The sequence below is a fragment of the Carassius gibelio genome, chromosome A8 (assembly GCF_023724105.1).
Source record: "Carassius gibelio isolate Cgi1373 ecotype wild population from Czech Republic chromosome A8, carGib1.2-hapl.c, whole genome shotgun sequence".
Taxonomy (NCBI): Eukaryota; Metazoa; Chordata; class Actinopteri; order Cypriniformes; family Cyprinidae; genus Carassius; species Carassius gibelio.
The window spans coordinates 19769121-19782893 of record NC_068378.1 but is presented as its reverse complement, the minus strand read 5'-3'; the positions used below and the strand labels follow the sequence as shown (position 1 = coordinate 19782893).

At 36.4% G+C, this 13773-nt stretch overlaps 1 protein-coding gene across 3 annotated transcripts in view; it reads left to right on the top strand.

The window, feature by feature from the left end:
• LOC128018804 (zinc finger protein GLIS1-like) overlaps nt 1-13773 on the top strand; it is a 72770-nt gene that overhangs the window by 34487 nt on the left and 24510 nt on the right. For 2 of the 3 annotated variants that reach the window (XM_052604572.1, XM_052604570.1), the window contains exons 5-6: nt 9851-10012; nt 13050-13160. In XM_052604572.1, the coding sequence (XP_052460532.1) occupies nt 9851-10012; nt 13050-13160 (273 nt within the window). The remainder of the gene's footprint in view (nt 1-9850; nt 10013-13049; nt 13161-13773) is intronic. The other variant, XM_052604571.1, reaches the window with a different exon arrangement.

Below are 13773 nucleotides of genomic sequence, written 5' to 3'. Positions count from 1 at the left end.
ACTATTTTTTTATTATTATTCCCTTATAACCTCTTTGTGTATTTTCTGTAATTGTTTATAAGCACTGCAGCACAAACATGTGGGAAATCAGTTGGTTTAACATGATCCAGCCAGATGGCGTTAAAAAAATCTGGTGCAGAGTATGCCAAGAAAATGTTAAGCTGTTGTAAAGTGAAGTGTTGCTAGTTAAATTCAGATATTTGGCATTCAGTAGTGCTAGCCAAATGATTTATGCTCCTCGGTCATACATTTTTCTTTACAATTGATATGCATTGACTGATGGGTTCCCATTTTACAATTTAAGCTCACTCAGCATTTGTGGCATAATGTTTGTTACAGCAAATCATTTCTACGTGTAATTTCCTTAAGAAAAAGAAAAAAGAAATTAACAAAAAAGAAAAGTTTAGGCACATACAATGTAAGTAAATGAGCCTAGTTTTTAAAATCGAGGCCCAAATTTAAAAGCACCCAAGTGCTGCTAACTGAGCTTAATTTAGAATCCAGAAAATCCCTTTCAAAAGGACATTTTGGTCACATGTATGGTAATAAATGTGTTTTATTAATTTACTATGAATTTTAAGTGCTAAAAGTGTTTTTATAGCGCTTTTATTTCACTATTTACACATTAGAAATATGGTAATAAATTTGTATAGCTGTGATTTAATGTCTCAGTGTGGGCCCTTTATGGGCTTAATGTACACAGGACTAGTCATAAATGAGTTTAATTTAGAGTATCTTCTTCATTGTCACTATAGAGAGCATGTTGACACGGAGCTGATGCCAAGTGCCATCTGCCAAACTCTCCTTAGAATAAATAACAGTAGTCAAGGCGCTATTTACAACGCACCAAGCCTTTCCACAAACATTCACCATAAACCTCAGCATGTAAACAGAGCATGGACAGTTTTGAGTTAAGACTGAATATCCTAGTGTTTGCAGAATGGGTTTGTTGAGAGACAGATGAGCCATGGGACTTAGCAGCACAGAGAGCCAGGTTAGGATCCCAAGGATCTCTTAAAACCAAACCAACCCAGTTAATACACAGCCACATAACTGGAGACTTCATGGTGCCCCTCTAGCCCGAAACCACGTCTCATCTGTGGTCTGTACAGAGCCCAAAACTAAGTGTGGGAGGCTTGTGACAGCTTCTCTCTTACAAACTTATGGGCTGTGATAGCGTTCTGTCTCATTTGTCATCTGCTGTCACAGATTGATGTAACTTGAGCAACATCTTCACCAAAAACCTGTTCCCGTAAACCTTTAACCACAGCCTCGGTTATGTGTGTGGATTTGGGGGTGCAGTAAAAATGTGGAGCTCTGGAAAGACACTGTTTCTCAAGTGGGGTGTAATATAGAGATCTGGCAGGACGTGGTGCACTTACTGCTGACTCACAGCTGGATTCAACTGGCCAGTAGAGCTCTCCCCATGAAACGATTTATTCCCCGCCAGAAGAGCTGTCCACGCTCCCTCAAAGCACTTGTCCCTAGATTTATGTCAGCTTTTGGTATGGAAGTATGGCTCAGACACAGGCATGCTCAAAAATGAAAGTAAAGACATTTATAATAACCAAAAAAATAATAATAATAATAATTTATGCAGCATTAAAAACTATAAAAACAAGGGAATAAATGTTTAAGAACAGAACAGAAATCTTTGCATATGAAAGTGCCTTCTTTCTTTGTGCTTGTGAGTTTCATCGAGATAACATGTGGCTTGCTATTGTGTACAGATCACTGATGTGGATTCCCAAAGATCAGTAGCACAGACATATAACTCTTGTTTTGTTCATTTTAGTGAAAAACAGCCAAATACTTTTTTTTTTTTTAAACAATGATTTCATTCCTCAATAATACCTTCAAGATACCTTCTGATAAATTCTATCGGACCTCAATTCTCATGTCTCATCTGTTCACCCCTTAAATTAGAAATTTAAAATGACAGTATTGTGAAGCTAGAAAGGATTCAGTTTCTTAATGGACTTGAATGTGACCATAAAGAAATGCTCCAAATCTCTGTATAATGTATAATGTTTCCACAGTAGTGAAAAATTACGAAAATAGCACATTCTATGACTTCCTGAAGACTGGATATTAACCTCTTCAAAGCTTAAATACAACCAGAACAAGTGACACGGATGAGCCAAATTCATATTTCAGCATAGAAAAACCAAGAATTAGATTAGGGCATGCACAATTTAATGCAAAGATGGAAAATGGATATTAACATTGAAAAAACACTGCTCTGTTAAACCGTCTCACTTGGAAATACCAAGAGGGGATTGAGGGCCAGCCCCAGACTCATATTACTGCTAAGGTAAACAAGTGTGTAATGAGAAATTTCAAGTCAAATACTCCATAAATATGAAAACGTTTACTGTGGAATATCACAGAACAGTGAGGCTTTGTTATTCGGGTCTATTTCAATTTTTCTAGTTTTTGGTTTTGTGTGAGGTATTTTAGGTCAAATAGAATTTTAGATATTTTATTTTCAGAAGTTTGTAATAATTAATCTTTTTTTTTCCTTTTTCTTTTTTATAATAACTCGGTCTGTATGATTAATAAATATTAATTTATTACTGCCCCTGATTTGAGTTATTGATTTTGAGTTGTTTGAATGACAATTGGATATATATTTTATTTTAGTGATTTCAGAATAGTTTATATTCTTAACCTCTTTTCCCCTTTGCACTGTTAAATTTTCATTTCATAATGACTTAGCCTTTGTACGTATTACTCATTATTTATTTTCAGTGCAAAATCTCTGTCTCATATTCCACTGTGATTCAATGAGATTTAATGTGGAGTGACGTATCAATATCAATAATGTGTTCCGTGCTGAAATAACACCTGATAAATTGCCCTTTCGCTGCACCTTTGAGCAGAAAATAACAAAACAAGAGAGTCCTCGAAGGGGAAAACGCAACAGTCAGTCTCCCAAAAGGCAACAACGCAAGCTCTCTCTACTGTAGTTGAATTTCATCACATTTCTGGATAGTGTAATTGCTCTGTATCTCAATCCAACTGTGCTAGATGTCACTCGACTCTTCTACAGCATCAACCAAACACTTTTAACACTTATCATGCCGTGTGCACCTACTGTCTAGTTGAATAGTTTTGTTTGGTTCATGAATCTGACGAAGCCTTTGACACAGAGGCGTTTCATTTGGCAGGTGCAAGCCACTCTGGGATGTTTTCTTGTTGTCAGGTTGAGATATAGAGTAGCTTAGACAGAGGGGAATGAGACAGAGCCAGCTGTGTCAACTCTATGTTATGCCAACAGGGTGGAGGGTGGAAAGAAAAGGCAAGAGAAAGACAGTTGGTCAGAAAAGTTTATAGTCCTATAGTCATATAATGAGGCATACTGTGAAATTTGGGCTTTTTTGGTATCTAGCCTAGAATTCAGATGATGTCAGAACCTGATGAAGTATGGCATGACCCTGACAGACAGTTTTTTTTTTTTTTTTTTATATAAAGAGCTCATGTGTGAATTTGTGTCACTTAGAAAGTTCAGCAAGCATAATTCCAATCCATAAATCGAATATAAAAGAAAACTCACACTCCATTATATTAAAAGCGACATGTTTCTCGTGCTGACCAGTTAAGGAGGAAGTTTCTGAGCAATTAAAGTCTAAGTATCTGTCTTGGTTCACCCTTTGTTGTGCCACCGCTGTTGGGAACTGAACACTAGCAGGTGTCAGAGAGTAGATGGGGACTGATGGCCGTTAATGGACGCTGAGATCGCTCTGCGTCAAACGCTGGATTTGCCCTTCTGCAGGCATGAACCGACTGCATATATCATGTTGATATCGGTGTCCTGGTTCATGTTGCACGAAACGGTGAGATAATTGATGGCTCGTGGTATTGTAAAGGCATAAGGGTGACTGTGATACTCTTTAATTAGCCATTAGAGATACTTAGAACAGAGAGAGTGAGAGGCCGGTTAATGGAGTGATAGATTGTGCTTGGTGTCTATCAGCGCTTCAAGAGCTTCCTCAGTATGGACAGAGAAACCGAAAACACTGTTTGGCTTCTCTGTGTTCGCTTTAACAAAATAAATACACAGATTAAATACATTTTACACTAAGTTAAAGTCTATGATATAGATCAGTGGTATATACTATTTATGACTATAGCATTTGCATATATTATTAAGAGAAATAGATGGAAGCCTTTGCTAATTTTGTTTTTATAGCACAAATTTGAAAAGGTCCCATCTTGCAACTATAATAGGACAAACTTATCCCGAATTTGATGAATATGTATTGTATAAATGTGTGTCTGTTTTTGTAAAATATAATTTTCACTAATGTAAAAGACTAAAGCAAATATGCTGTGTACATTTATGCATTTTGACTATTTAGTTCAATTTGAATTGAATAACAGAATCCAATTAGATATAGCTATTGTTCAAAATGTTAGGGTGAGTAATAATTGTAATGTTTTCAAAAGAAGATTCTTATGCTTTTAACACAATTACAATGAAAACAGTACAATGTAAAATATTATTTAAATGTATAATAGCTTTTTTCTATTATTATTTTTAAAAATGTAATTTATATCTGTGATAAGAAAGTAGATTTTTTTCAGCATCCTTTACTCCAGCTATCCGTGTCACACGATCTTTCAGAATGTTTCTAATATATCGATTTACCTTTCTTATTATCACCGTTGAAACTCACAGGTGCTGCTTAATGAAGTGCTGAAAGTGTTTTTTTTTTCTTGATTCTTTGATGATTATCTGATTCATTGAATTTTTAAATGGTAATTTCATGAATTATAGTGATTATTTAAAACTGAATTAATATACCAGCAACAAGTCACAGGTGACGTTCTGCCTCAGTTCTGAGGGGGGCATTTTAGCTCAACTGTTTTGTTTGAAATGAGGTTCACTCATAGAGAAGGTCCAGCATCTTCACATTGTTTCAATAGAATCTGGCATAAAATAAAATAAAAATTCATTCCGTACAATGTCAACTATTTCAAAATCAGAATGGATTGTCTTGGTATGAAGCCTGAAACATGGCCATGCATTTCAGAAGGGTGCTTAGAGGTATATAGATTACTTTTACTAAACTAATCTGTTTTCAGGATGTTTAAGTAAGCATGCCACCTAATCATAAATTCAGATTACTGTAGCAAAGAAAGTTCTTGCTGGAGTTACAGGTTAAAGGCTTTTAGAAAGGAAGGGAACATGCAGAAGCAACAGTTTTCCTGGAAGAGGACCTTCACCTGTCTTAATCTGAAACTATTCCTAGGTCAAAAGAAGATCACAGCTAGTTTTGGTGGACAGTATGTCTCCTGGCTGGTAACACTTTGACGGTGCGCCCCAGAACAACACTGGGTTAAGTGCTCCCATGAAGACCCATATGTTTCCTGCTTGTTCTTGTTCAGGATTCCCACATGTAGCATAAACTGCTAATGCCCGACTTCCATAGAGACGGGGTCAGAATCCATAATACACCTTCAATTCAATTTCCCTCAAAAACGTTGCTCAGAGTGGGGTGGGGGGTGCATAATGACTATGCAAGAGGCCCAATTTAGTCATCATAGGTTGCTTCCTGTGAAGGTCCCATCTACAGTCTACATGGGTTTCAATCTGGTTAAACCAGTGTTGCATGAGAACAAAAAAGGCTGTTCGGAGCAATTTTGCCAGTCATTTACATGACTACTTCCTCCACTGGTTTATTGGCCAAGCCTTCGATCCCATCTGGACAACATTTGTCAGCTGAGGATTTGTGTAGACATCCCATCAGGTATAAATCAAATGTTTTGAAATTCGAAAGTAACGGACGAAAGAGCAACAAAGAAAAATGAAAGATCCGTGAGAATAATTGAATGTGCATTCACATCAGCTTCATTCCGACGGTTTTCTAAAAAATAAATAAATAAATAAAGCGAGAGAGTAAAATTAACCAGATCTTTGATTCATATTAGGCCTCCTATTAGTAACAGATGAAGTTGGCTGCTAAAACGAGTGGCGTTTGGATGTGGAAATGATATGTGTAAACTATGTAATGCGAATGTTTTAGCTAAGCTGTGTTTAATTTTGTACGCTGATGAAGTGCATGAGAAAGCTGTCTCCCCTTAGCTGTCTCATTGAATCATATGGATATAATTTCATCCATTTGCGTTTTTCTGCTCTTTGCTGTGGTTGCCAGGGGGCATTTGGAAACAGGCAGATTAAAGGCACATGTTCGCTTTCGCCTGTAGTTTTTAGCCACTCCATCTGAGCTCCGCTGTTCCCCGTGCTGAAAGACGTGTCGGCGGTTTCTCTTTTACAGGTCACAGTCACTCCAGGCGCTCAGCGGTAAACCTCGTAACACCTCTCATTCTCCAACAGGAACCAGAATGATTTTGTACAAGTTCTGATCGCAGAACATCGGCATAACCTGCAGACAGACCCCGTACTGCATATCTGAGAGCGCTGACTGCTGAGGCAATTTGGATGTCACAAAGAAATTACAGAAAACGTGTCAGGGTGTTAGAAATGTTATGGTGCTTATTAAAATTTGCCTTACTGCCCACTAATTACGAGTAATAATGTATTTAATGCTTGTTAGTTGCTCAAAGATTTGACTGCCAGAAAAAATGCATGCCTGAGGGAAGGTGAGATTGGTGGTTACAGTGTAATGGGGAAATATGTTTTTTGTTTCGGAGCACCTCTGAATGTTAAAGGGAACAGCAGTAGACCTTTGACTCCTTGGGAAAGGATGTGGCCCGAATGCAATTCCCATAATAAGCATATTTTCTCTTCCCCTCAATCCTTTTTTCTCTATCAGAGCTCAGGGTGACGTCATCAAGCGATAAGACGTAGCTTTATTTTTACTTGAAAATGTGCCATAATGGCTGGATTGTGTTCTATAGGCATTAATGAACTATTTTTCCTTGTGTATACTAAGGGCTTTTAGCTGCCTGATGCCTCGTTGGACATTTTTGGCCTCAATCATGCTTCATTTCCCATATATTCATCAGGTTAGGGTTGAGGTGCCTTCGCCAGTCTGTGTGGCCCACAATCATCCATGATTGGCTGTGCGCCCCTGGCAAAAATATCAGCCGAACTGTCACTCTGTGTGTATACAGCAGATCTAGAGGCCCGCTTCGGAAAGATGGCATCAAATGACTAACCATCATCCACTTTCGATGGTTATCACTCTGTTTACCCTCACACAGGCCTTTCAGAGGTGAAAGCTAAACAAGTTTATGGCAATTAATGTGATTAGCGGGCTAAACTGATTTTACAAATAAAACCAAAGGGTAGTGGAGACTTGGGAGCTGTTATGGTTGGTTTATAGCAGTTGGTTTAAAAATCCAACGTACAGTATATTCATTGTGTTTGGAGTCTCACTCTTCTCTTTGATTTTTTATGATAAATGTCTGTGTGTATCTCAGAAACTATAAATTCTCTGGTTAACATTTGTAGATGGTTTGATAGATGTTGACGTCAGCTGTAAAACCAGATGCATTAGAATTATTTGGAAAATAATGTTCTGTGCTTGGCACATACAGATGCATTTTTGTGCTATCAAGAGAATGTTGTGTTCTAGAAAAATTAGAAAAGAATGCCAGAGATATGCAAAAGCAGCGAGACTATGAAAGACATGAGAAGTGAGAAAGAAATTCTTCCCATTCATGTGGATTAAAGTCTGGCAGATTGCTGTGTTTGTATGGCATCACAGAATGCATAGCTATGTTTCTAAGGTATCCCAGAATGCTTTGCACTTCGCTCCATTGGCAGCCGATCCTCATTTTAATGGCGGGCTTTACACGATTAGCAGGATTCTCTCTGCAGACCCATAAATTCAATTTAGCCTGAAATTTGTCTTGCGTAAAAGAAAGCAGTGAAAGAATGATTATTTCCCCTGTACATAAATACACACATTTTAGGACATACATAATCGCAGTGTTTGTTTTGAAAACTTTTTTTCTAGACATATTTTAGGTGTCAGTATGGGGCATATATCTCAAGCTTGTCTGGATTTCAGAGACTTTATTAAATTCTGTGTTGTGGGTATGTTCATGACAGTTTTCATGCTGTGAAATAATACAAGCGCACATTGACATTGTGAGGTTTGAACGTCCAAAAGCCCCAAGCAAATGTGTCTCAACCACTGTTTTGCTTCATTGTGTGAGCTGATGAAATTAATGTGTAGAAGTGCATGGCCAGTTACTATTTGGATTGATATTCCCCAGAAAAATATGCAATTAATTCAACTTCAACTACTTGACATAAGAACTCCAATAAAACTTTGTTTTGTAGATAAATTCTATTTTATGTAATATATAACTTTTATTTGCTTTTATAAAAGTTTGAGTAGAAAAGTTTATAGAAGTTTGATTTATGGATGTTCGTACTAAAGAACTTTTGGCACTTTTGAGTTTGGACACATTAAATTAATCAAAAGTTAATGCAATTATTTTTCAATTCATAATGCTGCAAAAAAAATGTCATTTTGAACTTTCTGTTCATCAAAGACTCCTAAAAAATGTATCACAGTTTCCATAGAAATATTAAACAGCATTTTAGCATAATAAGAAATCCTGAGCACCATATTAGTATTTTTATCATTAGGATCATGTGACACTAAATACTGGAGTAATAAATGATGAAAATTCAGCTTTGCCATCATAAGAATACAGTTCATTTTTAAATATGTTTATCCTAAATACAAACAATTAAATAACATTTACACACTTAATTTGACACTTAATTTGACAAAATTAAAGCTCCTTGGGAAAATTAACTTTTGAAAAGCAAACAAAAAACAAACAAAACCTTGATGCAAACTATGTGTTATCGTTAAAACTTTTACTTTCACTTTCACAAAGACTATAACTTTCAAACGCTAAATATTTTAATTGTTTATGATTATTTAACTGTTATCATAGTTTTACACATTATTATTTTTTATTTATGGATTTTAATTATTATTATTATTATTTTAATATTAATAGCATTAATAGCTGGGCCTCATAGCAAGGCATGGTGCAATATTTTATTTATGCAGAACCTAAGTTGACTTTTTCTATCAAAGATGCAAATGCAAATTTTGTCTGTGTGTATAAATGTTTGTGAAAGTGTAACTGGCTGATGTTTTTTTCTTGTTTCCACATTCTTTTAATATACCATATAAGAATTTTGCACACACAAATACACACACACTGTATATTCCAGGTCACTCAATATATCCCAACCGTGGCAGTCTAAGGTTTCGCCCCGTATTAAATGGCCTAGCCTCAATAGAAAGCCTTTTGCGAGTGATTGAAGGAGGCCAGAGCCCGAATGTTGTCCTGAGGGCCCATTAGAAGAATGGAAAGCTCTTTCCTTCAGTGAAACTGGAGCTGTGATAGAAGGGGGCCTCAGTTAGAGGTCAGTGGACAATAGAGAGCAAAGCTGCCATGTCAGGTTTCACGCTCTCTGACACCTCCATAATCTGCCACCCTGTACTATCCGTGACTCCTGATTGGAGGGCTGTTGACATTTTGGGGGTGGAGCTAAGAGATTGTATAGGATGTATGAGGGCCTTAAATTACAAGACAGCATGTATTATCAGTACATCCAGGGCCTCATTACCCAGATGCCTTGGAAATAGATTGCAAAGGATCATCCTGTAATGACTGTCTATGGTCCGCACTTCTTGTTAGAGTGATTCTGATTGGCCAGACCAGTGATGACATGAAAAATGACATGAAGAGCTAATCTGAATTGCTTTTCCACATTCATATGTTAACCTGGTAGCTTTGTACACATTCATCAACAAAGGCAAGGCCTAGTAAACCATCATCCTTCAAAAAAGCTGGCATTTCTGTAAAGCACTTGTTGATGTTTACTGCTGTCATCTCTCTCCCTCAGTTTGAAGGGTGTGACAAAGCGTTCTCAAGGCTGGAGAATCTGAAGATTCACCTACGGAGTCACACAGGAGAGAAACCGTACCTGTGCCAGCATCCGGGCTGTCAGAAAGCATTCAGCAACTCCAGTGACAGGGCAAAGCACCAGCGCACACATCTGGACACTGTGAGTACATTAATACAGCCCACCCTAACATGTATGTCATACATGAAACTCAAAGGAAGTGCCTCAAAACACACATTGAAAATAAACATTGCTCTTTACTAACATCATACTAAATATAGAAATTAGCAGGGTTGGGGAAACACAAACTAATAGTCTAGTATCACTAAATGCTTGATACATTTAAGTGTGGCAGTAGTTTTCATTGGAAAACTGTGAATCATTTTAGGGAGACTTTTTCTCTTAAACAGTCCTACTATGTAGTCTGATTCATTCTAATCTGCCTAAATCATTCTCTCTCTATGTAGCATTGAAAAGTTGACACATTATAATCTATGAGTTTTTCTTATGATATATGAGTTCAGCTTAAAGGGTTCTCACTTTCATATGTTGTGTTGAAAGTTATTGTAATTAAAAGTTTATTCTAGTGATTTGGTTCATCTCAATTGGTTTCTTGTATATAGCATTGGAAACTCTGATTCATTCCAGTGAATCGGTTCATCCGAAAAGGTCCTCACTTTCATATTGAAAAGTAAAAATTTCCTCATATATAGCGTTCCTAAATCCTAAAAGGTCTTCATTTTTATATTAAGAGGTTTTCGGTTTTTTTTTGTTGTTCAAATGGTTTGTTTATCCTTAATGGTTAATATTTCATTCTAGTGAATCAGTTTTAGACAAGTTATATTAACAAAAAAAATAATAAAACAATCTGAGTCTGTGCATAGCATTTTACATATGTTTTAGCAGATTTTTTTGTTAAATGCTGCTGTTCTTCAGGATTTAAAAAATATATAATTTATGGATTATTATATGTATATTTTTCTTCATTTCCTTTTTTTTTGGCAGAAAAGTATTGCTAATTTGATATTTCAAATTAGTATTTTTAAAAGATATTGCCCCTTTACATAGGTAGTTAGTAGCTTTTAGTGTTGCCAACTATTATTCTAAAGATTTTCCAGGCTACATTTTAACTTTTGTTCCCTCCCTTTAACAAGATTAAAACCATGGGTGATTAAAGGGCCTTCAAGTTCAGAGCAAAAGTCCCAAGTACAGTGAATCACTTAAGTCCCCAACCAAATGGACCTTACAAACAAACCCATAAATGTGCTGTTCGCTAACTTTCTTTGACCCACGTTAATTTTGCGCGCACAAAACAGGCATAAGGTTATGTCTCTATGGTTTGAAGAGGGAAAACTCATTATATCATACGCTGTTTAACACCATGCTCCGTTTGTGATAGCAACGACACATGGCAGAGATAGATAGAAAAAGAAACAGAGAGAGAGGCAGGCACATCATGCATCCCACTCCAACAATGTGAGGAAAAATAAAAGTCAGGGAAAACTTGAGTTAGTAATTCCTCACTAACTGGCAGAACCTCATGCTGTATCACCTCACAGTACAGCTCCAGCGCTGCGCTACCTCCACACTGCCATGGCCAATTAACCCCCCGTCTCCAGATGCCCAGCATTGCACATTTACTTGCCTATGCGTCCTGTCACAGCCTTCCCACATGCCTCATATACAGTGAAAAAATCGCTCCGACTGTAATGATATTTATTCTTGACGGCCTTTTTTCTTTTTGCCATTCCTAAGCTTTCTAGTTTTCTGTTTTCAGTGTGTATACATGGCAGGGGGATTATATGGAATTGCACAGTGAAAACAAATAAATGCGCAGAGATGAGTTGCCCCATGAGCGGCTTGTAAAAACAGCGTTATTTCGAGAGTGAGGGAAGGTAGGAAAAGAGAGCTAATAAAGGAAGCCTATCCACTTTCACTTTAATGACTGCCTCTTTTTTAGAAAAAAAAAAAAAAAAAAAAAAAAAACAGCAGTGTAAAATGCATGGGAGAAAATCACCACTACATGTTTTGGACAGAGAGAATGTTTCAGTAAAGTTTACCAATGAGAATCATGGGTACACTGATATATATCTTAAAATGTACATTTAAACACTTCAACGCTTATAAAATGTGGGGCAGTCGTGGGCTAATGGTTAGAGAATCAAACTTGTAGCCCGAAGGTTGTGGGTTCAAGCATTGTGTGCAATTGGATGGATTAAATGCAGAGCATAAATTCCGTGTATGGGTTACCGTGCTTGGCCACACTTAATTTAATGTAACTTAAAAAAATAAAAACAAAGTAATATAAAACTGTCACAGTAGTTTGTAATACCTGTACATGAAGTTTTTGTACGGTACTTGTATGTCTGTCTGACATTTACCAAATGATCTATATTCTTCTTTTCTTCTTCCTATGTCCTCTCAGCTTAAAGGTAGGATACTGTCTTTCCTCTTGAACTTTGAATATTTATAAACACTCAAAATAAACAGTTATCGCACTTGTGTTTGTCCATTTACACGCAGTTTGAAAGTGTACATTTTAAGGATGATTACAGTTTGTTGTTGTTGTCTGATTTAACACAAATCTAAATAAAGAACAAATTAGCATATTTGACACCTGTGCTAGTAACCTAGAAATAACGAATTTTAATGATTTTTAATTGTTTTTAATTAATTAATTTGTTTATTTTCAGCTTTTCAAATTCAATTTATTTGTAAATTTTAGATTTAAGATTTAAGATTTATATACAATTTTCAATCCCAGATTTGAAATGTAGACATTTAATACATTTTTATGTTTTCTATTTAGAAATTTGAAGCAGAAATAATGACTATATATATATATATATATATATATATATATATATATATATATATATATATATATATATATATATATATATATATATATATATATATATAGACTTTTTTTTTTAAAAACACAATATTTAATTTGGTAGTTCCAAATAGTTGCTTGTCTAAAATGTGATGTATTTTTAGTTTCCATGTCTGTTCATAAATGTTGTGCACCATATTTAACGTCTCTTATAAACTATAATTATAGCCACTCAATTATAAATGTCGTTGTAATGTATTGATTAATGTTTTTGTGTCCATAGAAGTGTGTTTCTGTGTCCTCATTGTGGCTGAACTGCATATAATTTTGATTCTCAGACTCATTGTGTATTTTCCATTTCAGAAACCATATGCATGTCAGATCCCAGGCTGCACTAAACGCTACACAGACCCCAGTTCCCTGCGCAAACATGTGAAGATCCACTCCGCCAAAGAGCAGCAGGTGCGTAGGAAGGTAAGGATAAAAACATAATATCTATCAATCTCTCTCTTTTTTTAAATTATCTTTACAAATCATCTCATCAACACATCAGAGTACAATTAGATCTTTGGGTCTTGCCATTGGCCTTTAGAAACATTTGTAGTCTATATTTTTCATGGTCAGTTTTGTCTTTTTCATGGCTTGGTGCAGTTGGTTCTACTTAGGGTTCTTTGAAAATCATTTCCCCAACAATAGATCAAGTCTGACCACATTTCAGCATCTACATGGTGAAGAGAGCATTCCTCATTAAAGTGGGTAATTATAAGCAGAATGGCCTCATTGTTGCACTAGTCTAAATGACAGCTGACTGATGCGTTCTTCTTGCTTGCCGTTGTAAGCAGAAACACATGTGAGCGTGTACTATTGTTAATAAGCTGTGCAGCGCTATACCCCAGTGGCCAGATGTTGGGGGCCGATGTCAAACAAACACTCCCACACCATCTATCGCGAGCAACGCCTGTTATAGCACGCTGCGGCAAAGCACCAAAACCTTTGACGAATGGCTGGGAGTTTTGCACAAAGATCTCAACTCAAAAACGTGCGGTTTGTGCTCTTTTGTAATATCCCAAAACTGCAGCCGGTTTGC